At 42.2% G+C, this 27,796-nt stretch overlaps 2 protein-coding genes across 4 annotated transcripts in view; both read right to left on the bottom strand.

Moving 5' to 3' along the window:
• Nachralpha6 (nicotinic acetylcholine receptor alpha6) overlaps positions 1-27,796 on the bottom strand; it is a 226,232-nt gene that overhangs the window by 43,638 nt on the left and 154,798 nt on the right. For 2 of the 3 annotated variants that reach the window (XM_071714289.1, XM_071714290.1), the window contains one exon: positions 13,238-13,324. The exons of the other annotated variant lie outside the window; for it this stretch is intronic. In XM_071714289.1, coding sequence (XP_071570390.1) covers positions 13,238-13,324 — 87 coding nt within the window. The remainder of the gene's footprint in view (positions 1-13,237; positions 13,325-27,796) is intronic. 3 annotated transcript variants of the gene reach the window in all.
• On the bottom strand, positions 19,496-26,867 carry LOC139777089 (ephrin-B2a-like). Its single transcript, XM_071714292.1, has one exon. The coding sequence runs from the start codon at positions 25,930-25,932 to the stop codon at positions 25,270-25,272; it is 663 nt and encodes a 220-aa protein (XP_071570393.1). The 5' UTR covers positions 25,933-26,867; the 3' UTR covers positions 19,496-25,269.

Here is a 27,796-nt window from a genome sequence, read left to right on the forward strand (position 1 = left end):
AATCAAATTCCCCGAAAAAAAAAAAACACGCGGAACGGCTCGTGGATTCTCCTCGCCGTGCGCTCGTCGGAAATTCAAGTTGACGGCGCCGCCGCCGTCGACCTAACTGGAACATCGGCTCGTCTTTATCGCGATTATCAGAGGCCGCGGAAATGGGGGCAAGTGCAACGAGGTGTTCCGTCAAATTCAATCGTTTTTAGAGTCGCGGGGTTATTCTATCCGAGTGTTCTAAAAGCGTCGGGGGTCCTTCAGAGAAAGAGAGAAGACGATGCTTAATTCCTCTCAATTTCCTCCTATCCTTCCCGCTCCTCCTTCCCCCGCGCGACACGCTTTCTCCCCGCGATTCTCGCGGAATTCTCGATAACGCGCGACTTCTCGTGATTAAACACGAGATTCTTCCGCGACGTAATGCGTCCTTGACGTCTGTAGTATACCACTGTTTATGGTAGTTAGTATATAAAATAGTACATCGTTATATGCACGGCAAAGAAAAATGGAAGAAAAATTAACACAAAAGAAGAAAACTGAGAAAAATATTTTAATGAAATTTTTCCGCCGCGGTAGCGATGAGAAGTTTAAACAAAGCTCTTTTCCAACCGTCTTGTTAAAACGTAACGATGTGATACCTTTTTATTACGGTATCTTCGTACTTTCTTCCACTTTCCTTGCGTGTGTGTAAATTTTTGCCGCTGAATATATATTAAGATTATTTCACACACCGACGAGCTCGAGAAACTGGCTATGGCAGTACTTACCTCGAATCGGTATTCGCTCTTTTTACAAAGTTAATGGCTCTGCGTGACTTCTGTGCGATTTGCACAGAGTCCACAATTAATCGAGCCCGTACAAACGATCGACAAAAATTGTTATTTTTAATTGCGTCGCGTAATAAAAGAAAAAGAGGATTTCGATTTCGGGCACAACTCCGTGGCGCATTTTTGGCTTTTCTCCGGCAACGCGTAGAACGCTTTTTGAATAATTGAATAGGTTTTTAGTTAAGTACTTCGCAGACGATGTTAAATCCATGAACGAGAAAACCGTATGTGCCGAGAACCGTCGAATCAAAGAGAACTGAGTTGCATTTCAATTATGCTCTCTACGGGATAAAAGAATCACCGCGCTTAACAGAAAACTTGTTTCCAATGTAATCCCGAGGGTCCTCTGCAGCTTCAGAGAATAATCTAAAAAATTTCTTTCGGGACGTTGAATTAAACATCCGGTGTTCGCGGAAAAAAACTGCTCAAAATTGCACAGCACGTATATCCAAAGGATTTTTTCGAAAAGAAAGACATCTAATTTCGCGATATTAATAGATATTCAGAAATCTGGACAGTGCGGGACACTTAGACGTTTAATAAACATCCGCGAAACCGAAACACTGGATATCTTATCTTCGTACGGATTTTCGTTTTCGCACGATTTACAAAGAACGCAAAATAAAACCAAAATGGGCAACAATTTTGCCGTATTCAGTGTACGCGAAACGACACGATAGACTCGTATTATCTTAGAAGCATCGGCGCGTTTCCGTTTCGAGAGGACGAGACCTCCGAGTGTATCACATATGAACGACGCGCATTTACGGGCGATGAAATACCGCGGATTCTGATCCGAGGAAATTACAGCGCCCTGCACTTGCCCTCGCAACGAGTAGCCGGCCGCTAAGCCGCCGAGATACGCGTCCGACAGATCGTTCCGCTTTAATCGCGCGCGGCAACGGAAAGGGACGCGAGCTTCCGTTAATCGGTTCGGTTCGTTAACGTCTCGTGCAGACCTCGCGGTCAATTAGATCCGCGCGGGTAAGATATCCTCCTACCGCGAGGCAACTGCAGGCGGTGGAATTAATCCGCGTCGCAATTTCGTCGCGCGGTCGCATCTCCGAGCTCTTTGAAGGACGTGGTCGGTCTATCTTCTTGAGCTGAAGGGCTTCCCAGCGAACCGCTACAGATGTATCGGTTGCGAGACCCCCGGTGAAGAAACGCTGCCACAACTCGCAATAGCGAGACATGATTATTTTCGTTCAGTTACTGACTCAACTAAATCAGGAATCTATTTTTCTTGTGAATATGAACTTTGTTGCAATCATTATTTCCACAATTACTTAGAAGGATTTGATGTTTCATCCATGGCAGCGTTTCCTCACCGGGTCAGGTGGAAATATTTCCGCTCCTGCGATGTTTCTTCCAGGAGATCTTCGGCTATTTGTATCTCGTGCTAACTACCGTGGAAAAGAAAGGAGAATGCGAGATACTATCGAGGCATACAGGGGGGGGGGTGTGACATTTTTTAGCTACATACGAAGGGGGGGGGGGAGAGCTTTCATGTTGCAACTACCAAAACAACGAAAGCAGCTCCGCAAAATTACGAGAGAGTCAAACGAGAAGCGTGAACCTTCGTACTCTGCTCGTGATACTCAGCCCGCATTCGAGATAATTAATTGCAACGGAAATGCGCATCGTGAGATATGAACTTCGTGGCATGACAGGTGGTAGTAACGTTAATTAATAATAGCAATACAAGGGCGAGAACAGAGTGATCGTACAGGGTGAACGAAAATAAGCCGTTCGCGTTGAACACAATACAAGAATTCCCCTTCGGAAAACAATTATCCGTATCAATAGCAGAATTCTGTGGGGATCGTAATATATTTCGCAAGCAAGGAAATACGCAATGCACAGTTAATGCAAGATTCGTTAACGTTTTTCTAACAAGAAAAAAAAAAAGGTAAAAAAGAACGTTTGCAAGGTCCAGCAGTTGATATTTCATTGTGCGACAATGATTACAACTCGCTCGCCTCGCACAACTTTAATTATCGGTTATTAAAATGTTGGCACATTTTTTTGCACGTTTACTTATTAATCGCTGTCGGTATACTTAGCGACCTTAGATACGTTAAAGAATTGACAGTATTATCTTTCAGACCGGTCCCAACAAAATTTCAGACTCGAATAAAAATGAAGAGGGGTACCTGACAGAAAGATTCATTCCCGAATTGACGTCGTTACACCGACTCCGGGTAGACAGACGAGTCGATTGTCTGTCCTGGACGTCGGCAACTAAAAAATGTCACTCGTCCGCTGGACCATCGCTAGAACGCCGGGAAACCGTCGTGTCATCGTGCGTACGTACGGTCGCCATTTGTACGAGGCCGCCATTGTTCACGGCGAATAATGAGGGGTGCTTTTTAACTCGATGCCGCCGAGGCAGTGATGTACAGCCGTTGCGTTTCCAGGAGCGCGCCTCGTTACACGACAATGACGCATTACGGCTGAAGTTTCCGCGGAGTACAGCGCGAGAATCGACCGTGAAATAATGTCCGCGTCTCCCTCAGAAATGTAAAAAACGTTGAGTGCAAAGTGCTCGATATGTCACCTCGTCATCAAACACCGTTGGTGTGAGATTAGATCGCGGTCGCGACCAGGAATCGCAACTCTGCACCGCAGCGAAGAAAGATTTCGCGATGTTTGGAGGAAAAATACTTAACATGCAATCTTGTAGATGGAAAACTAGAATTTTACGCGAAATCGCCTTTACGTAAATCGTTCTTTGTTATTGCGGTGCAAAGATACTTCTCTGCTAGTATAATCTAGCTGTCTCTCACCTTACGCGAAAAAATCGACGAGACACTTGCTTACTCTTGTGATTGAAAAAATTTTCGATAAGCCGCGGATATTTTCCCCATGATTTTTTTTCTGGTGTGTGAACGAGCAATTAAAATATCCATTTTGTCAAGGAGTATGATGCGTGCGTGCGTGTATGTACGTGTATAATATATCTTTGTTACTGGCATTGTGCTGCTTAACATGTATAAATATATATAGGTATGAAGCGAAGGGGGAAGAACGAAGGGAAAGATAGCGTATGTGTGAGTATACATAATGTGTAGAAAGATATATAATATAATATGAATATATATATAGATGTGTGTAAAAAATATATATATATCTTCGATATATATATATATATATATAGATACGCAATTCGAAGATATCAAAAAATAATATGCGAAGCGGCAGCCGTGGAAACGTAGGAAAGGAAACCAAAGACGTTGCGGCAGAACAAACAAACGTCGTTCGTCAGGGTTAGCGGCCTGGCTTTGTCCTTATTCCTCATTATTCATTATTAATACGCGCGGACCGGTGTGCGACGATGGGTATCTCCATAAGACTCGAAATACGATCGACCTCCTCATTACGCTGTAAGATCGGGTAAGCTCAGAATCATTCATGCTTTCATATGCTAAAACTTTCATTTGCGAAATGGGAGTTAAAGATGAGAGAAAAACGAAGTGAGTGATTGGTATTTAAATTTGAAATTTTCGCTTAATAAATTTTATAAATTTAACATATAGCCGTTATTCCTTAGTTAATTGTCCAATGAAAAAAGAGTAACAGAAAAATAAATGCATTTACCTCGCATATAAAATTACGAATGTCGCCTTCAAAGAAATTCGATGGTGAGCAAAGCTCTTATTCGCCACAAATTTTTCGAGGCACATCGCTCTCTTAATTTACCGATCTATTAAACCAAATTCTCACGTCAGTTGCAACGAGTGCTACATTCCTTCTCAGTATATACGGTTCTCCGAGCATCGGATGTTAAACGGTTGAAAATTTGTTCTCGTTGATAATTTGTTCTCTTCCTGGACGGGAGTATAAACCGGAGGTTTACTGGCGAAGAAGCCACGAGTCAGCGGCGGGTTGGCGGTTTTCCTCCGGAAATCCAATTGTAACGCAACACACATATACATACAACCGAGAGAGGTATAAAATTCGATCTCAGACAGCAAATTTCTATATTATCCGTAACAGTCTAAGCTTAATGACTACTTGCTGTCATACCACTGAAAGCAAGTATCTGGTATACTTAAAAAAGCGTTTCCACGAGAGATGAATAAATGCAAGGAATACGTTTATTGGTTTATGTTTATGAGAACCTGAGATCAATCATAATATACTTGCAGCAAGTCATTATATGCACCGTTATGTATACAAGTAAATGACATTTCTTTCGAATAAATGGGATGTAAATTTTTTCTATGATATCAAAATAACAACACGTGACTAAAAATTTTGAAACTATCGCAACTTCTTTTGCCTTGCCTGCAAACTAAGTGGCGAAAAGAGGTGAAGAACATTTTCTTGGCTTCGAACGGAATCGTTTGAACGTGACAAGTGAACGAAAGTGCGGTGTATCGCTTACTCGAGGATCGCGCGAGCAGCCAATGAGGCTTCAGGTTTCCTCAGGTCTTGAGTATTCAGCATTTTCGCATTCTTTCTTCGCTCTTTCCTCAAGCGGCGTCTTTGCGTCTTTGCGCGCAGTTCCGTAGCTAAAGCTTTTATGCAAATCGCCGTTAGCCTTTTCGCCGTGACCGGAAAGGTGTCTGCCTTCGCGCTTGCGATGTCGCTACGAGGCTGGTAATTGTTGTCCCAACAATTTAACACAAAGCTCCCCTGTTTAACCGAACTATTATCGCTGGGGTATATCGCGAGGAGAACAAGGATAATTGGCGAATTTTACTTCGAATTTTACTTCGAGGTGTAATGCATACCGGAGGTAATGCACCGTGAAAACTGAAAACTGCGACGCTGGTTACGGGCGTCGCGTCGCGTGTTAAAGCTGTCTCACCTGGTCCGCGAAAGTATACAGAGTGCTCCGTAAGTGCCCCGCAGGCGGGAACCTAGGCTCAAAGCGGCTCTATCTCGGGCAGGATTTAATTTCGCGACGTGATTGCGGACGTAACGAGAGCTTTGAAAATTATGGATATTTGCTAATCAGCAATGCATATCTTAACGAGATATATCATTTGCTTTTATTTGAAAAAAACAAACAAGACGCTGGAACGCGGGATATTTTAAAAGTAACTGGGAACCGAATGCACAATGTGGCGATAAAATTTAAGAAACGAATATATCACTTGTGCAAGATAATTGCAAAATGCAGGTATCAGAAAATATGTGCGAAAAATCAATTTCGACACGTACAATCCACGTAATTCTATTGATTATTTACGATAGAAGCTTTTTAATCTCAAGTTTGTTGATCTCAATTTTTGACGTATAATCGTTCATGCGAAACAATCGCATGTCGCTACGACGAAAGACAAACATTTTCGGAGCACTCTGTGCGCATTCGACACACAAGGACGTACACGGAGATACGCGTGTGTCAGATGGATTGCCCACGCGTGACGAGACGTCCTCAGGTATTCTACATTTGTCCTTTTACGGCCTGTGACTGTTCGCGTATGCCGTCGGGCGCGCACGTGTTCGTGTCGTGTCGTCGTCGGTGGTTTATTGGAAAATCAATTGCACGTAAGGTGAATTATTCGACTCGTTCGGCGAGACAGGAGAGGCGCGCCGTTCGAGGGGAAGAGAAACCAGAGGGGTCTCTCTCAAGAGGGTTTGCCGTCTTGCGCCGAGCCGATATTGAAACCGGGACGACCCGGTTGCATACACTTCTCGCGAAGACTGACGCGTCGTCGCGACATCGCGGAAAAGAGGCGGCTTGTCTGTTCATACAATGAGCCGCGAACATTGCTTGCATTTATAATCTCCGGGAAATGCGACAAAATTTATTCCGTATTCCAGATGAGTTTGCTGTCTTTCGCGAGATAGCGCAAAAAGTGCCACTTCGACCAAACTCCGATTAACTTAATCGTTGATTAGTCCATTGGAAATGACCAATCGCATTTGTCAATCTGTTTAATGAGCAAATGCGATTGGTCATTTCCAATGGACTGATCAACGATTAAGTTAATCGGAGCTTGGTTGAAGTGGCTCTTAGAGCCGTTCAAATGTCGCTCTATGCCTTCTGAAGGGAATTTTGTTTAAAATCAGTTCTTATTTGAAGGATTTTTTTCTTTATTATTTTTTTTCCAGAATAAGAAAAGAAAGATTTTTATTTTTCTTCCAGAATAAGAGCTTACGCGATCCATTGAGAGCCAAATAGTACGATTTTCCTTGCCGTTTCGCGTACAAAAATTACATTCGAGTGCATTTTGCGGTATCGCAGGAACTTTTTAATCAGAGACGTTCTCTCATATAGCGAAGCAATATCAAAACACGGCGCTATTCTTACCCCGCAGTTTTACTCACCGATATTAAATTGTTTCAGGATGTTAGAAGCAACGCAGCTGAGAGAACGTCGTCGTTTTGAGTTGAGGGAGCAACCGCTCACGACCGTCAAGGATAATCGTGAAACAGGTCGAGCGTGCTTCGACGAAAACAGATACTGTCTCGCTCCTCTCTTTCCCAAAAGAGAGGAGCGAGAACGCGACACATACGCGGTCTTCCGGTTGCAAACATGCCGTATCGTCGGCTTTATATGCGAGGAGGCATGAGAAAGCCAGGATGCCAATTGAAGCCGAAGAGCTTCGCACGTGCTCGGTGCCAAGTTAAACAATTCTGTTTACGGTGATAAGAAACTCAAACATTCGGGAGATTCGATTTAAATCTGAAGTATCTAAACCCGATAGATCTATCGATCTGTAACAAGGGTGGGATATAAATGAGGGGAAAATCGAAATTCGTTCGTCGAGTCATTTCCACCTATTTTCAACTGATCCTTTACTTACGTAGTAACATAATAAATCTTGCGCGTGGTCTACGTATGGATAGGTTACTCTGATTTATCGTAAATCTGGAGCAGATCGCTAGAAATAATAAATCTTTTATCTATCTATGTGTCATGTAATAACGGCGTGTGAGAGCGGAGGGCGAATTGGATTTTAGATTGAACACTCGCGCATTGATTCACTCCTACGCCGCCGCGCCGCCTTGCTCCGGTAACTTTCTCGATCGCCAGGAAGCGCAGTTGCTTTAGCTCCCATCACTATATTCCCTTTGAGCTACGAGTTTTTTTTTTACCTTTCATCCGACTTATCCTTCAATCTTGAATTATCTGATCAAATTAAGTTGTTTACGAAAGTTTTAGTATGATATATCCAGCGATACCTTTTGAATATTCTCAAATCTCTTTTTTATTTATCGACGCTGAAGGCGCCGAAAAATAAATTTGGATCTACATACTGTCTCCATCGTGTCATAATATGATTAATCAAACATGCCAAATGCTGCGATAAAATTAAGCAGTCGAAATTCTTATGTGTAATGCACGCGGTAAATACATAATTAAAGGATCAATCAAGAATACGAAGGTGATGTCGCAAGGAGATATCTCTCTGGCACTTAACACGTCCGAAACTTTTCAGCATGGAGATGGGATCGTCTCGATGCGATCGGTGAGGCGGAAAATCGCGAAAATCAGAGTTATATCCCCGCCGTGAAGGAAATACGGGTGCGCGCTTTTCCGCTCGGAGAACTCGAAGCGAAGTAAAGAAATAAAGCTATGCATCGTTTACGCACCCACACATACACACACTCAGCCATCCACATTCGCGTCATCTCGTTCGCACAAGTTTCGCGTTCGCGAAGAGTTTCGCTCGGACTTTGAACCCGAAGCCGTTCGTTTCAGTCACGAGGCGGTTTCAGCGAGCTTCGTCCTGTTGCTGCAACGTGCTAATTCCCGACTCGTGAATCCCGTCGTAATGATGTTTACACATAATTTGCATTGCGTGAGAGTTGCTCGTTACATGGCGGAAGAGAAAACTCCTTTGACTCGCTTTTGCGTCGCTTATTTTTACCTAGCACTGCCTGCTAATATCGAGACTTATTAAAAAATACGACTGAATATTAGGACATCTCTTCTTTCTCGATTGCGTTCTTATTCCGTTCCGAAACAAATTTTGAAGCTTTCTGCTTAATTAGGTCCCATTAAATTCTATCCTCCTTCGCGTCGCCAAGTTTCTCGAGTGAGAGACGCCGAGGACACTTTGTTAAATGTAACGTTGCCTCGGAGGGAAAATCTCGGCGCTCGATATCGCGTGTTAAAGGTGACTGCGCATTCGCAACCGGCGCGCGGCGCTAAGTTGAGATTCGTGTCTGCGATGGCAAAAGGTAAGTGGTATCCGAAACGACGACGGTGCGAATAGGGCTGAGACGGGAATTCCGCGTTTTCGCGCGAGCGTATATATAAATGGAGATGGGCGTGGGATAGCGTTGTGCGCCGACGGCGTGTGAGGAATTGTCGCGGCGCGCGCGTTGCGTCTCGCCGCTGCGGAAAAGCGTGGGAAAGGCCGCCGGTAAGCGAGAGACGCGCGATGCATCTTGCCGTTTAGACTAGACATGGTAAAACGGACCGCGAAACGATGTCGGCGATGGGGGTAGACGGGGAAATGAGAAAATATGAACGCGTCCCTCCGCGCGCGAGCACGAGCGAAGCGAAACGAAGCTCTATTCCGCTCTCTTCCCTTCTTTCCTTTTCAGACCTCTCTTTTTGAGAGGAGAACAGAAGGTCGACGTAGCTTCGCCGCCGCGCGAGGAAATGCGCGTTCAATTTGTAAGAGAAATGGTAGTTTCTCACGCTGCCATCGCTCAGTCGCAGGTGTGAAATATTATTGTCACGCGTTGTTTGATTAAACTTGGTTTTGGCGCAATTATTTTATTTAAGTATTGACGAAAAACGAATTTCGGAAGAGACTGTAAAATTTATGTGAGTCACGGGATGATGATGTTATTAATACAGTACAGAATGTAGTTCAATTATTGATATGAGATTTTTTGTTTCTTTATGACTCGCGCGAACGATACGATTGTTCTGCAAGGAGGAATTATAAGCGAGCACACGAGCGAATATGTACGTAATAAAGTGGATACGAGAAGGTACTCGAGAATGAAGACCTAATATGAACGCGATCGACCGCATTTTTTTTTTGCAGTTTGCATTTTGCCCGCATTAAATTCCTGTCGTCGATGTCGACGCAGGTCCTCGATTTCCACGGGAGTCGACCATGCGTTTGATCACGGCGTTTTACGATGTCCTCGGGGTAAGTATAGTAATCGAATGACCGTGCGTGGTAAAAGGATAACGCGCCATATATACATTTCGAACGTGCTTTGCATCGAATTTGCTAATTAGCAAGCACTTTGTGAGCTCGCAGAGAACTTCGTCATCATGTCGGTTAGTGCGCGCGCGCGCGCGCGTTTTACCTACTCGTGAAGTACTCTCGTCGCTGAAGAGTACACTTTGCCGCATAATGGCAGACGGAATATCTAACCTTCTGCGAAAAAAATGTCCCTTGGAACGTGAATTTTCTTGCGCGCATGTGACATCTGCGAGCTACGAAATGTATTCGCGTGAAATGTAATTCGACAAAGGGAAAGAATTGAAATAGCTACTTTGCAAGAAAACTACGAATCCTTTGACCAAATTTGCGTTGATTTTTTTAAATGAGAATTTATTTTAACGCCGCTCTCTTTCTCCTTTATTAGAATTACCTTAGAACGAAATTAAAACCATAAAATATTTGAAATTAAAATGAAATTAAAATGAAATTCGTTATCTATTTGCCTTATTAGGTCTTTTTTTCGACTAACCATCGATTTTTTGTCGAAGAAAAATAAACCGTGCGAGACTCATGAAAAATACGTGAAACATTGAAACATTGTGTATTTTTTTTGACGATAAATAACAAGACGTTCGCTGATGTTGAATGAAAATTTAGAAAATAGCTTGAGAACCAGGATGTATGTTGTGTAAAGCACGAGCGATGAGCTACAACAAGATGTCGGAGGCAACGCTGTCTCGCGCGCTGTTACACGAGGGCGCATCGGATTTCTTGCCTAGCGACGAGTTCGACGTAACGACGCGAGGCGGATGCAAAAGCGCGTCACGGAAATCGATGGACGCCAGTCCGAGCGCGTCGTTTTTCTTGTCCGCGGACGGGGGACAGATATTAATTCCCGGCAGCTGCCTTCTCCCAACAATCCTGGTAAACCTTCCTCTCTCTAGAAACCACGGGACTAGCTCCGACCTGCTGTTAATTAATTTTGCAAGTCGCCGGACGCGGAAGGCTCCCGCTCGCGGGTGTCAACGTTGCTGAAGAGGCGCGCGGCCAATTCTTTCGACAGCTTTCGTATACTCGCCTCGTCGGCGCGCCGCGCCGCGCGATGGTAAGGGTGCATTGCCGATTATAAAGTCGTAACGTTGACAACGGATCCGTAATGATAGAGGGCGATTGACGTGTTTTAATTTACTTCGATCAGCGCGGCTCGATAAAACCGTCAAGGCGTCACCCGTGTAAAATAGATGGCGGGCGCAAATACCGAAAAAAGAGAATGGACCGCGGGATGAGCGGAGGCAGGGGAGAACTACGAATTGACAGCTACGATCAGCTCTCGCGGTGGACGATGACATACCTACGACTCTCAAATGAGCTTTTCGTGACTTGCACGCGAGATTCCGTTCGTGAAGATCTACGAAGAACAATATTTCTAGATTCAAAATTATATTAGATTCATTATATTGGAAAGCAAAAAGGATGCTTTGGCAGCTGTGATATGATAGCACTCGGAAACTACTACAAATAATTAAATATTCGTATATTTTAAGTTTTTTCTAGTACAATTCTTACACGCGATGCTCGTAAGATGGAAAATGAGATTATGGCGATGATAAATGTAAAAAGAGAGCTAGCAGCGTTCAGATTATAAAAACGTCAGTAGAAATTGTCTCGTTCGAACGGTGTGAAGTAAAGGTTCCGTTGGTTATAGCAAAGACAAAATGCCGATTTAGTATGCTCAATACGGCGTCGTACTTCCCCATTGCGATGCAAACTTATTCAATTAAAGCTATCGGAGTTAGCGCGAGGGAATCTCCAAGTTCCAGCGAGAAGGCAATAAGTCTATATCTATCATCTTTTTCTTCCTTTCTTTCGTCGGATCGATTTTCGTTTTTGGCAATAACAACTAGAAAAGTACTTGGCTCTTTCTATATTTCTTGTCTATTTCCTGACTTCGAAGACGTCTTTTCGGCGGTCGACCCTCAAATTTTTTTACTTCTAGCAAACTTTGTAGATCGATATCTGTCTACTGTTACGACCGGACTTTTCCGATCTCGTGGAATTTTTATGACTTGTGAAAAGTTATATCTGAAATGGCGATTGCCAATTGGCGAAAGACAATAGATCGAGTGACTTGACACGTTTACAACATCTTTCAATGATATAATGATAATGGATATAATATTTTTAAAAATTATATAATAATAATTATAGATGTGTACAATTAAAAAATATATTTATCTCTGATACTCATTATGATGTTTTATCAATGATTTTTCAAATTAGCGTAGTAAATTCTCAATTGTCTCTCATTTGCATTAATTATCAAACTTGGAGACAAAACAAGAACAGAGCGTTGGAGTAAAAAAGCGCGTTATTTGTTTCTCTTCAAATCTCGGCAATTATTTCCAAATTCTCGCGAGTAGCGATAAACGATAAAACGATTGCTCCTCGAGATTACGTATCTATCAGTGCTTAGAAACTGGAATTCAGCTTTATATCCACTGATACGAATCCGGATAGTCCGATTTCTCGAGAACTTTTGAAAACCATGTTTCTACTCCTTTTCTCGTTTTCCCCGCCGCCGCGCCGTCACGATTTAAGAAACAAACGACCGCGTGGTCGAATGTTTGTTTGCCCCGATACGCTCCTCGATAAAATAACTTTATGGAACAGAACCGGCAACACAGCGAGTCTTCTCTTCCGCCGCCTCTCGAATATTCTATTATGATTTCCAATTTTTCTTTTCATACGGGAGAGCACGTTCGGTTTCAGCTGCAGGACGCCACGCTCATTTGCGATACCGTCATATGAGATCTTCGGGGGGATTGAAGTGCTTCTTGCAATATTATAGAGTAGATAATATGTATATACTTGTCAGGCGGAAATTCTCAATCGCTCATAGTATTACATAAGTGAAAAATGGCGAGTGTTTCAGAGAATTGCTGTCCTAACGTCTTGATATGAACAAACGGCGCGCCAGAATATTGCAGATTTGATATCGTACAACACGATATAACTAAATTTTTTTTTCACGAGAGAAGAAATTATCGATTCGCGCGTATTGAAAATTTAAAAGGGATGGATTCAGTAACTTTGAAGTACCCTCTACTTCTTTACCTCGTGATTCAATTTTAAGCGGATGGGAACCCTTCGTGAAAAATACACATAAGAGATATCCGCTTGTTAAATATTCACGCACGAAGCCTCCCCGAAGATCCGAACTGAACTTTCACGGCCTCTCTATTCGTCAGAATTCATTCCATTCGCAGCAAACCGATAATACTCGTCGGTATAATACTCTGACATTCGCTCTGTGTAGAAACTTAGTTGTACCTAACAGGGGTATTGCGTCGGAGACCTGGGGCAGGGTCTCGGCGACGAGGTTCAGGAACACCGTCAGCGATAGCAAGATGGTCACTCCTGAAACAGTCGTAGCCCACCTGTGCTCAATGATCCGTTTCTCGTTTCGTCCGCGTTCCGTTCGCGGACGGCCGCGGCGCGGCGTCGACGAGCGCGGCCTCCTCAAGGAGGACGCGATCGTCGATCGACGGCCGCCCCGTCCTTTCTCCCTGTCGATCGCGTCGGCGATTGTCGACGAAGAGAAATCGTCCGGAGCTGAATCACGTCGAGCCAACAGTTCCCACCACGATGAGAACGAGGATTTATCTCGGCAAATGCGATTCGGGCGCAATGGAAATCGCGCGCGGGCGAGGAAGAAAAAAAGAAGAAGAAGAAGAAGGAGGATATTTTCGACCTGTAGCAGTCGATTGTAACCCGGGGAAAGTTTCGCAACTGCGCCTCGTCTCGATGGAATTGTCGACGGAATTCTCACGGGAACAGTACCTCCTTGCCGTTTTATCGGCGATGTTTTCTCGATAATCTCGGAACAAACCGACCCGCTCTGCCGTCCCGAAGGATTTCAGCTCCGTCCGAAATTCGTTCCGCCTCGCTTTGCTCGACCTCGAATCCGGGTCGGGGATCGAGCGGTTACGGGTATCTCGTTAAAGATAAACAATCCACGGTATGTACTTACAAGCTTACATGCAAATTCGCGTATACGCACGCGAAAGAACGAATTGCAATGACGTGGCGTTGGCGTTTAAATGCTAATTGGTTGCTTTCGTGCCAGCTCGAGAATACACGATGCATTTTCAGTTGCGTCAAGTAACTCTATAATTAGTCCGTATCTGGTTTAAATTATGATTTTAGCTATAATAGAATTAAGAAGATGAATTAATTGAGATTCCACATATATGGAATTAATACAATCAAACGACATATTAAATAAAATGAATGTGCCGTTATTAAAAATAGCGATATTTACATGAATAAGCCATAAAGGATGTTGTGAAAAAGTTAATTCTCCACAATGTAGTTTTTTTTGCCAAGTTTTAACTCCCATTGTCGTTGAAATGTTCTATCTAACCGACTTTTGATAAAAATTCGAGATAAAATAAATTTAAATAATCTTTTAATTTTTTAAAAGGGTGATTAAATAGTTTCAGATTGGCAAGCGCCTTTTATCTCTGTGTTTACCTTTGCACAATCTTGTTTTTCCAAAATCGCAAACATTGTTTACTTTTCAGTTGAAACTTCGTGGGATGACAAAATTGCAAGTTACACGAATGAGTCACGGTACGAGAATGATAGCATTCAATCAATTTTTTATTTATCGACCAAATCGCGGGATCGGGACGGTGGGCACTTCCGCTTCCAGGACGATCCGCACGAGTATGACCCGTGGGAGGATGGAATTTCGATTTAGCGAACTCCGTCGCGCTTGTATCCACGAACTCACGTGCCTCGGACGGTTTTGCCATCCGGCGGCCAACATCGGGCTGGAACGTTCACCCTCGGAAAATTGTTCTCCATTGTATGAGAATGCGCGAATGCGCCATCCGATGTCCGACCCCCTTCTCGAACGAGTTGCGACAACGCGACTAGTTCTTTTGAGTTTCAACTGTCGCGCGGCTTTGCAATCCGACTGCGAAAATCCGTTACGAGTTTGAAGGGGCGGCGCATAGGTCGCGACTCGCTTTGACTTTTTGTATTGTTTGAACTTATAACAGGGGATTTCGCCAAAGTTAAAGCGACGAAAATACAATTTCGGAAAATGTAGATCAAACACTACAGAAGAAAAATTTATGCTTGAAAGCAACGGCAAACTGTAGCAGTTTAAAGTATATAATGTTGATAAAATCAGAGACTTGACGACGCGGCGTAAAAAGTGTGAAAATTGAAATATTTTAAGATCGTAAAGCGACAGAGATATATTCGTATAATAATTCGAAAACGAAAAGAGAGCCAGTACGTTTATATAAAACAGAGGCCACTTGGGGGGAAACGAGGAAGTTATTCATTGGCACTGACGTCAAGTTAAAAGGAAAACGCGGGGAAATATTCATTCGATAGTACGTACTATGATGGACCGGAGTGCCTCTCCTAGGATGGTGAGTTGGAATGCATTTTTCCTAAATTCATAAACACGCCAGAAGCGCGTTAAAGCGTACACACGCGCGTGGAAATGGAAGGGAAATATTTTTGGTTATATTTTCGAGCGATTTCATGGCCGAGGATATTGTACATATCTCAAGTGGCGATTGTGTCGGTGTCGGTGCACAGAAACTTATTCACACGCGAGAATTTATATCATATACTCTGTAATACATACAGCAGTTTTTGCAGACATACATATTCCATTAAATAAAGCTTTAACGTTTCTTGGGGGCAGTTTTATGGTATGATATAGCGAATGAAATTTATATCTCGGGAGAATTTGAAAATTGTCTCGAAAGGAAAATGGAACCTTCGACGAAATAACGTGGAAGAGATCTTCTGCACGAGACGATTCATTGAAAAATTGAATTTATTATGAAAAGTTGATGAAAACTCTGGGACGTTAAAATTTCGGGCAACATTCAACCTTTCTTTAAAAAACGATTATCGTCACTATACCGCGGTAAGTGAAATTGAGTCACGTGTTAGCTTCTTTTCTTTTCGGTCACGACATCGTCATTAATTTCTTTGCGTTTCGCCGAGAAAAGTTTTCGCCAAGGGGCAAAAATCGTTCGACGACGATGTCGATGCGAAATTATTATAAGTCGAAGCACTATGAATTTACTCAGATCAAGGCGATCATGCGAAATTCGAGTGTGGCAGAAAAATGAAAACGGAAAAGGCGGAAGAAAAACGCGAAGCTGTTTCAGCGCTTCCTCTCCACCCTCACTCTCGCTCTCGCTCTCGCCACACTCTTGGAAAGAGGAATAAATTTGGTACCATTCTTTCTCCCCCTTCGCCTCCTCTTTCTTTCTTTCTTCTAATAAGATCGCATTTACTTAAAACTTAAACCTCTTTTTTTTCCGTCTCAACCGTCACGAAACTTTTCGTCATAATGTCCTTTGGTATTGCGGGACGAGATGACATTATTATAACTTGGCGGACTATGAATTTATTATGAGAGAGGTAATACCACCGCGTGGGTAGACGTACGAAACTTTGACATCTGGAGGGAACGAAAATCGAAAACGAAAGAGAAGGCTGAGAGAGAGAAAGCGAAGAATCGCCCGATGTAAAATTTCGTCGGTGGCCGATTTTCTTCTGGCTCTCTTGGAATATGGGCGACTCGATACGACAGAAGCAGGGAGGACTCGAGGTGACGGTTATCGCCTAAGTTTTGCCGAAGTTTTTCTACCGAGGGAAGAGAAAGAGAGAGAGAGCAAAGAAGTAAAAGCAAAGATGGAAAGGCAGCCGGTCGCGTACGCTGCGTAGTGAAAAAACTTCCCACGTCCGAGACTCAAGACGCCTGGTGACATGTGGGGAGTAACTCGGATAGCGATGTCAATCGATAACTCGTCGAATAATTCTTCGAAGTTAATCGCGAAGAATAACGTGAAGAAATATTTGTTTTTGTCCTCTAAAATACTAAAATTTGATTGAGACTGTATATAGCTGCAGCTCATGAAAGTTTTAACGACAACACGAAAAACGATACAAAACTATATTTTACAGTTTTTACACAAATCAGATAATTTTATTAAATTGCCGTACAGGGACAGTGTATAAAAATATTCCCTTTTATCGTATTTATAACATATTAACAACAGTTTTATTTAACAATGCGATAAAAGCGATTACGGACATTTCAATATATCGGTATTTTAATATTTTAATATTATTTTAATATTGTTTAACATTTAATACTTTCAGGTTGTGTGTAGCGAATATTATTTCATTCTTTTGTCCGTGTGATTAATCGATGCGATTAATAATGCATGATAAAATTAGCGAGAACGGAGTTTTTAATTCGAGGGGCAGGATATTGCGGAATTCGATAAAACACACCGTATGTAGGCGGCAGGAATGTGAACAACGAATGTTATTGATACTAATTCGTCGATTAATTAGTTTGTACACGAGTAAGAGCGGTCATAATTAATGCAATCAGAAATCCACGAATGTTATAATCTGTCAAGTGTCTATTGGTTTCGCGTGCGAATCTATTCGCTTTATGACGATTAGAATAGCGCGGCGATTATCGATACGAAGCGAAATAACGCGTGGGCAATTAAAAATCATGCACTGTGATGTACATCGCGCGCGGTAATTGCCAAATCGACGTACGAGCGACGCCATTTCCTTTTTGCGCGGAAACACCACATCGTTGTTCCGATACCAATCTCGATTGAAATCGGCGGCGATAAATCTGCTAAACTAATCACCAGACGTCCCATCGAACTCCCAAGCTCTCTTTTTCAGGACAAAAGTCCGGCGCTATACCTTTCCTTTTTTAATCAGAACGTCTTCTCTTTCCTGTAATGTTTAATAAAAGTAATTTCAAATGAAATATCGACAGAACGTCGACATAGTTTGCAAATAAATTAATTTCCTGTATTATCCGCGTTACGTTGAATTTTTCTAAGAAAATGTATAGAAATTTGTTCCCAAAGCGACATGAGAATATTACGAGAAATGTATTTTTTATTAAATGTGTCGTGATCCTGTGCTAAACTCTTATCACGCTTACCGGAAATCTATCGAGCGTAGCTAAATCGACTTATCGACACCGTCGCATTAATCAAGGCATTAAACCTTGGCCGCGTTATACGCTGCTTCTGCGAGACGTTGTAAAATCGCATACCTCCTCTACTGATTGGTTTCCCAACGCCGTTAGGCTTCACCGGAGTGCTCGTAAATGATTAAAGTACTAGACTCTACATTATTCCGGCGATCAACGTACCAGCCGCCAATTAGGACCGATCGTTCGACGGCGCATTACGTAATCGCTCGTTTTACAGCTTTCGGTTAAAACGAACGAGACCAGCCGGGGGATCTATTATCCTGGAGACGAACAAGGCACGCCGAAATCCAGCGAGATGAAAAACAGTAATTCGCGTCGTGCCCAAACGTGAGCCGGAAACCGAGCGGAGACTTTGCCGATCCCCCGACCGTGCAATCGCGGCAGCCTGATCCCCGAGCTCCTTTCTATTAATTAAATTAGACCGTCGCGACGCTTGTGGGATGGCATGTGGTGCGCCGGCACCGAAGTAGGACCGCAGAAAATAATCCAGAGCCGTTCTCGTAACTCGTAACCGGCTTACCAAATTATATCCGTGCCGTCACCGCCGAGTCGAGTAATGGAAGACGTCTTCCTCAAAGCCGCGGGAGAATCTTTCGTATTCAGAAAGTGTGGATGAGCGCGGATAAAGTTTGTACTCATTGAATAATGTGAACCAATCTAATCCGCGTTATAGCTTGGGTATCACATTCAAGTTTGTGTTAATTAGGCTCATTCGTATTAATTACCTGTTCATTGCGATAACGATAAATTAATTATTTTCAGAAAATAATTCGCCTCTCTAAAACGCCCGGATTTCATTTGTGCACGATGACTAATGAGTTTAAGTTCTAAACTTTAAAGCATCCCGCTAGATGCTCCTATCCTAAAATGGGAAATAGGTTTTGTTTTGGCTGCGCGGTTAGGCATACTGCAGATAATTCGGCATGTCTTCTGTAAACATGGGTCATCGATTCACAACTGATCGCCCCCGGGGAGAATCCTATTTGCATCTAATTAATCCTGTCTGAGATGTTTCCATGGAGATGTCACTGTTCATCCATTTTCAGCCATGAACGCGCACTCATTGACTATAGATAGATACATCATGTTGATTGCCACATCAATAGCTTCTATGATCATTCGGGATATCCGATTGTCCATTGTTGCATCATTAGTCCGCTTGGTCATCTAAGATGTCACGAATATATCCGCTATTTGAATATCTCTTCAGTCATTATCAGTTTAATTACCAAAATCACAATTTTGATCATTTTTCAACCAGAATAATAATAGGTTTTATAATAAAAGGCTCCTTATATAAGATTATTAACACGCTTATTTATCTAACTAATTAATTTTTCTACATTGTGGAAAATTGAACAATAACATGTTGATATGATATTTTATAAAAAGTTCCTATAAAATTATCAACAATGCGTCAACTTATTTATCTAACTAAATTTATTTTTCTACATTGTGGAAAATTAAACAACAACATGATATTGACGAACTGTCAAAAACATGTATCTTTTATATTTTCTTATGTATATTTATTGAAATATCTGTTAAATTATTGATGCAATGAGAGAATTTCAATGATAGTTGAAGGAACGCGTGGTTCCCGAGCTGGCTCCTGATTTCGCATTCGTCTCCTGATTTTTAACTCGATACACCGTAACACCGTGCCTCTTTCTTGCTCCTTCCGACTCGCTCTCACACACGTCCGATTTCAAGATACTTTAACGTTCGCGCCACGAACACGACTCGACGACTCGAGATCGGCCCCGCGCGCGCGGCCGGGGAAAATCGGTCTTTCTTCCCCACGCGCGACCGAGGATCTTCTTGGATCGAGCGGACTTACCTTACGCTTCCAGGCTGGAATTGAGGAACGAAGGGGCGGAAAAGATATAAAAGATTTGATTATATACACGCGGTGTATATAATACATATATAAGGCCCCGCAAAGCTCTGTAGTCGCCCGTGGACGTGAGAAACACGCGCGCCTATAGCATGTCGTGTCTTTCGCTGGCGAGTCGAGAGACCCGCTCGCTCGAGTAAGTCAAAAGTCGTTTTATTTTCGGCGAGAGATTGGAAGGGAAAAGGTAGGACGCATGCCACACACTACGAAGAATGAAACGAATTTCTCTCTCTCGAGTTTCTCCTAGTTTCCTAGTTTCTCCCTGCGAGGAGTCGGAAAGAAATATATTAAGGGAACGGGCAAAATAATGTTAGTGCCGATGCAAAGGGACAATAATTGGATGACGCAATAATTCTTGCTGGAAGAGATGTGGGATGAATTGAGATTACACGAGTGGAAAAGATGGGGATCTAGAAATACCTTTTGGTTCTCAGGCTGAAGTCGCATTTTAGTCATTGGATAAATTGGATTAAAATAAACGTTAGATGGAATCCCTTTTCGATGAATACGCGTAGTCAGCAACAATCAAGTTGATCAATCAAACGACTGATCAAAGTTTCTTTTTTTTTTATCGAAGTTTCGTCTCGAACATAGGTCGCAATTAAACGACCGATGTCTCGATTTTTCGGAACCTGTCGAGCGTTTCCTCAAAGATCGTTTCTCGTTTCTCGTCTCTCTCAGCTCGTCGATCAAACCGCGGATGATCGAGCGATCTTCTTTACTCGTCGCTTTCGACGTGTGACAAGGATTCCGCAGAGTGTGGATTACGATACTTACCGAGGTGTTTTGGATTCGAGAAAGGATGGCGCTTGGAAGGTGCGCTTAAAGAAATTGCTGACGTGTGGAAGACAGCTTCTCGAGGGAGCTGAGCCTCGCCTCGTGTGAAAGCACGACGGATTAATAAATGCACGCGCCGATCGATCGACCGACCGACCGACCGACCGACCGACCGACCGACCGTTCGATCGATCGCCGTCCTCGCAAGAGGACCCGGCGTGCTGTCGATACAAAGTCGTCGCACCTGAGCATTACACGTACGCACCGCTATTACGCGATGTGGTCAGTGAGCAGCCGCTATCAGTGACCATGCGACCACTAACGCCTACGAAAACGCTTCGAGTCCGACCGCAGATCGGATTGCAGGGGAGACAATTAGCCGAACCGCCCTGAATCACAAGACGGGACGCGAACGAGCGATTTGCGATCCTACATCTAAATTACCAGACGAGACGGTAGCAGCCGAGTAGGATCCGAGGGGAGATCTTGTAACTAAATTCCAAACTAACCCAAATTGTGCAGTATCAATAAGAACGACTTGTTGTGTAATACTCTCTAATCTGAGACTTTCGTGCGATCGTCACTCTCCCTATCTCACGCCCCACGTCAAGACTCCTATATCCTCTGGCTTGGCATTAATTTAATCGCGCTCTTGCGCAGGGATGAACGCGCATATTTGCAAAGTCGATCCCCCGGCAGAAACGTCGTCTGGGAAAGCGCGGAGTAAGCCGAACAAGCAAAATGGAGTTCGCCTGCCTGCGCGATTTTCCACGTTTATCTATATTCGTACAGGCAGGAGGGAATCGATTATTCTGCGTCTCCCGATAACTTCGACGGAGAGAGAGGAGTAGGTAGGCCGCGCCTCTATTCTACCCAGAATATTTCGAGGCGCGGGACTACGAAGGCACGATTGTCGAAACGGAATAACTAACGAAGCGAATCTGAGAGCGAATAATAAGACAACATGTCGAGAGACGATGTCGAAAGACGATCGAACGATACAAGCTTAGTAGCCGTTTAAGAAGAGCTTAACGACTGGCTCTTTTACTAACTAATCGATCAACAAGCCTCTCGAAAAATCAAATATACTCGTATATTTGAGACTCAATTCGTAGCTTAGCTAACTACGACATTTTCATAGACATTTTCGTTATATATAAAATTATTTTTAATTACTTAACAAGTCATAATATTCATATCTCTGTTCAGATAGTTTTATTTACGACAGAATTTCATTTAACGTTAAAGCTAAATCATGGCAACAAGATGAAATGTTGTTTTTGATTTAAAAGTTCGCAGATTTGATGTTTCATTGGATTCATGATGGAATTCATCACGTTATTACTACGGCGATGAAATTTCTGTTAATATTTTCAACAGCACTGGCAGGGAATTTGTCGAGAATATCGCTTTACGGTCGCATTGAATTTACATTAGTCGAGTTCACTCGATAATGCACTGATAGATAATGCGCTCTGGCCGGCCGGCATAAGACCTATGCTTTCAGAATTAGGATGCGCATTGATACTGGTCTATTTTTGCGTTGTTCGGTAATCGATATCTATGAAGTTTACTAAATACACAAAGAGAGAACTCGACTAATGTAATTTCAGACAAAATCTATTTATGTGGAGAAAGTTGCATATATTGCGAAATTAATTTCATTAATAAATTAGTATTAATTAAAAAAATATAACGAGATCTATTAATAGATATTCACAATTTGACTTTCCATCTTCGTTGATCAAACTTACAATTAGCCTAATGTAAAAATACAAATAAAGAAGTGCCTCAATGAAATTTAATAAAGTTCAATTTGGTAACAAATTATTTATACTTTCATACCGTTTTATTGAATTTATTATTGAATTTTGGTACAATTTTTAAGACGAGAATGATCCGCTATTTATCAATAACGACGATAATCCGGCTGAGATATTCGTAACTATTTGTGCGGGGTGATTTCCTAAAAAATGTTTCATTCCGTCAGATTTCTCGATCGACTTATTGCCCATCGATCAACGTGAGACTTATACGTACGCGACATATCCGATATTTTGGAAACTTTTGATATCGTCCGTTTTCGCCATACTATACGTCGAATCTCGAGATGCAATATCGTTGGTCCCAGATACGTGATGGAAATTGAAATTTGCATCGCACGCCGCGCGCCTCCTTCAGAATCGCGCCGAATAAATGAAACGCCCGACCGATTCGCACAATACGAATAACGCTGGGTTAACGAAGATACATGAGTCGTAAAATCGCGCTGCTGCAAGCACGCGCAACGATGACGACAAAAGTTTCCTATTTCGCATTAAAATTGCTCGGCGATAATATTCTAATTAGAAAGTTTCCCAACAGCCGCTAAATGGACAATTAATGGCGCGAAATATCGGTATATCGACTATACCGTAGCTGGCAATCGTTATATACGCGCGCAGATGCCGTAAAGTTTTAATTAAACGTTTCGCGTATTTTAATGCCGAGGCACCACGGAATATATAACTCACCTCCGAAAGCCAGTCATACAGTTTCGTTCGAAAAAGTCCCAGCGGCGAGAACTTCAGAATTTAGAGTGAAGGATGATGATTTGCCAGCTGCGGAAACTCAAAAGATATATAACATTGTATATAACGCGAGACGAAGATAATTAATAAACAGCAAAGTCGTCAATCAATACTAAGATATGCTCTCTTTGACCTTTTCCTCGATTATTCAGCTCAAATGTATTTTTTTTATTTTTGTGAAATGACTTTTGTAAGACTTAAGTAAAAATCGCAGGTTTTTTTAATAACATACTAGACTTTAATTTTATTTCAACGAATTCTTCGACAAATTTTTTCTGAATTTTGATGACGAGAGCACTAAAATTAAAGCTTAACATTTTTCAGGATATACTATATGTGTTCATCGCGACGAACAAAAGGACGTTTGTTGAATACGGGCATTCTCTTTCGCGCGTTCGTCTGTCGCGCATCATATATTCTCTTCAAAACCTGGGGCACGGGAAACAATTATGCGACTGCACGTTGAGCGAGTTTCGAGGCGCTATAGCGCTGAAAACTATAGCAATCTTAAAAATACATCGCCTTATTCGACGGCGTGAAGAGCGCGACCGTTAAAACTCGGTTTTCGAGATAAACATAAGTTATGATGCGTACGTGCTATCATCGCCATATGAACGCGATATCGGGACATCAGAAGGCGATGGGATATACGGCAGCCATATGTATAGTAATACAGTAGCTGCCCTCGCACAATTGCTTTCGACGTAGCTGACGGGCTTCTTCCCACTCGGCTGTTTGGCGTGGCAGCCCATGCACCGCTGCATAAATTTGCATCGTGCGCGGCGATAATCGGTCTTGAGATCCGCACAAAGCGGGCCCGGGGTTCATCGACCGCATCAGCTTTCCGTCTATTTTGTTGTCACCGTCATGGATTATCCTGTCGATATAAGCCGTGAGCCGAGGGTTGCGCACCACCCGGGGCACGGACGAGATTGAAATTACGAAGTTGTCGCCCGTGGACCGATTTGACCAGTGGTTAATGCTAGGGGCGGTTGACGCTAAAAAGTTACTGAATTTTCCTCGGAATTTTCCTTAGAGCAACGCTATAAAGAGGATCGATTTAAATTTAAAATGGTCACCGGAATGTAAAATTTAAAATAATCAGTAAAATAATTATTCGGTTCACATGAAAATATTTATTACTATTTATTGCTCATTTATAAACGGAACCGTTCAATTACGATTAGGATTGGATGGCGCTAGAGAAAGTTTTAAGGCTCCTGCTGACAATGAGTCGATTGCTAAGTTCACGACACTGCACACAGCGTTAAAGGAGTGGAAATATGACATTAAAAAGCTACATTATTTTTGCAACATACAGCGTTTTAGCGCAGTGTTTTTATATTTAAAATAATATTGTCGTAGAGTGTTAAAATATATCGAGAACTTCCATTTTGTTATAACTTGATATGTGAAAGCAAATATTTATTTCAATTCCGCAGTTGTCAAACAGCTTGTTTTCGTCCTTGATTAGGCACGATTCAATTCGACATATATGAGTTGTTTATTGATAATCCAAACAAAAGAAGAGTTTTTGGTATATTATAAAAATCTAATATCGATTACAAACGCTATTTAATTGAAAAACATTTTTATTTTAATGTACGTTGCAAGAATTTCATGATATATTTTCTCGTTTCTGATGTTATCAATCCAAGATGGTTGCAGGGAATGAACAAGAGCCTTAAAACGGTTAAATAACATATTAAGCGTTAAATGCGATTGCGATAACCACATATGATTTTCAAATTGGATATATGCCATTAAGATCAAGATTTGGTTTCAAATAAAAGATGCAAAAATAAACAGAACCAATATAACCGATATAACGTTATAATTATTAATGTGATCAGATGTCACAATACGAGTAAAATTAGAAGCGTAAACGCGATTATCGCGATAATCATTGTATTCGAGAAATACCTTTGGCGTTAGCAGCTCTTGATCTATCGGTTACATTAGAATATGAGAAGGAATAAAATTCGTAGAGCAAAGAATTATTTGAAGAATTGCAAAAATGCAAAGGAGGTGCAATAATTTCACGTCACTTATGTAAAATATGCAATTTCTCGGATCGTTGCCGGTGAAACACGCCCAAAACTGCGGTGCTCGTCGAGCTGCTGCTGGTCAAGGCTACGGAGTTGTTACGCGATGTCGCCGAGGAGGAGGAGGTCTCGGCCTCATTGCCGCAGTAGACCTTGAAAACGACCTTCATGTTGTGGCTGGTGCACCGTCCGCCGATGCGCCTGTGGAGATCGTCCTTGGACGAGGTGCTGATGAAGTAGTAATCGTGGCCCGGGAGGAACTCGAGGCCCCCGGGTTGCGGCGTGAACGGCCTAAACGTGATGGTGAAGTACATCGTTTTGCGCGGCTTGTCGCACACCGCTATTACCCGCGGACTCGGGTTTGTTATCCGACATGTCTCGTACTCCTCCTTGGACACGTTGTAGATGATGTACTTCTCAGCATCATCATCGACGTACGAGTCCGGCGTATATTCAGGACATATTATATTGACTTGATCGTACTCGAACATTGTGTTGTTTTTGTTCACGTCAATTATGTGATCTGTGTTGTCTATTTGAAATATGGAATTCGTGGTGTTCCAGTACATGCTGATCGTCTTGGCGCAGTTGCTCACAGTCGACAGTAGCACCGTTTGCAGGCAGACGAAGAACACCAGGGTAACGAAGGACGTGGAAACCATGGTAACAACGACGGTGGACGACGACGGGCTGGCACCGTCGCTCAGGCGCCCGTATCTCGTGGCATATGACACGGATGTCGCAATTCCGCCAGTCTTCGACCGCTTAAGGTCGGGTCTACAATGAGTCGCAGTCGTAAAAATCGTAAGAAATTGACCAATTACAGTCTATTATTCTCCTTGAGGTCGAAGAATAATGAAATGTAATTGGTTAATTTCTTACGACTCTTACGACTGCGATTCATTGTAGACCCAGCCTTAACGAAATTCGCGAGCTCTGTTCGCTCATGCGATCATATTCACGACAATCGACAATCAATAATGAAGCGCGATAGCTGGCTTTGAATTACCCGATGTGTTTTCGATAATTAAGATTTACACGAGGTTTTTCGTGATAATTATAAACGTTTTATCTTGCTTCGTATCCTCGTTCACGTATTTCACCCTCGTCGCGCTTGACCGACCCCGATTTGCGAAAATGTCACTTCACAACGAGCGTATATCGGCTGTGTTTCAGTTTACTTCCGGTGTGCTGCGAATTTTCGCCGTTTCAGTTGACGCCGCGTTTTATCCGCGGTGTCGAACACAGACGTGCGCGAAAGCGCATTTGCGAAACAACTGCGCGATTTCGCCGAAAAAATCCCGACACGAGAAGATATCGTTGCAATGTCTGTGTGCGGATGGACATCATATTTTCGGTGAGCATTAATCGTGCGGGACAGCCACCATAAAGAGAGCCACGGAGTTATCCATCTGTCCATTTCGGAGCAGAGATAGTTACAGAATGCCATTCATATGGCATACGGACGGGCGATTCAAATGACGAAATCATCAATTGGGTAGAGAACGATTGAGATTGTCCGAGACATCGTCTTGATTAATTACCACTTGGGAAATCTATCATTACAGAGGATATTCTGATGAAATTTTCGTGAAAGAATATTTTACGATTCATGTTAAATGAAAGACTCGTATGAATAGAAATATGATATTATAATAAGTAAATATTATGTCATTTTCATTCTCAAATATATTTTAGAAATAAAATGCTTTGAATTAAAAATGTTCAGATTAGAAATTAAGACGTTCAGATTTAATAGGAACATGCATTAACATATCTTGAATCTCTTGTTACAAAAGAAGTTATAGAAAATATACGAACTGAAGAGCATTTTCATAAACTCAAAATAAAATTAGTCTTAATCTAATTAAAAAGACAGAAATTTAAAAAAAGATAGTGAGATTATTTGGAAAAAAAAAACAAGATATTTATGCATATTATGAATTCAAAATAAGTATTTCTTTCGCTGAATCAAATTTCTAATCTGAACATTTTTAATTCAAAGCATTTTATTTCTAAAATATATTTGAGAATGAAAATGACATAATATTTACTTATTATAATATCATATTTCTATTCATACGAGTCTTTCATTTAACATGAATCGTAAAATATTCTTTCACGAAAATTTCATCAGAATATCCTCTGTAATGATAGATTTCCCAAGTGGTAATTAATCAAGACGATGTCTCGGACAATCTCAATCGTTCTCTACCCAATTGATGATTTCGTCATTTGAATCGCCCGTCCGTATGCCATATGAATGGCATTCTGTAACTATCTCTGCTCCGAAATGGACAGATGGATAACTCCGTGGCTCTCTTTATGGTGGCTGTCCCGCACGATTAATGCTCACCGAAAATATGATGTCCATCCGCACACAGACATTGCAACGATATCTTCTCGTGTCGGGATTTTTTCGGCGAAATCGCGCAGTTCAGATTAGAACATCTTAATGCATGTTCCTATTAAATCTGAACGTCTTAATTATCTATATTGTCAAGTATTACAAACTTCAAGGATCAT

This window comes from Temnothorax nylanderi, unplaced genomic scaffold, assembly GCF_030848795.1.
Source record: "Temnothorax nylanderi isolate EJ_2023f unplaced genomic scaffold, tnyl_v1.0 TNYL_tig0138_pilon, whole genome shotgun sequence".
Lineage (NCBI taxonomy): Eukaryota > Metazoa > Arthropoda > Insecta > Hymenoptera > Formicidae > Temnothorax > Temnothorax nylanderi.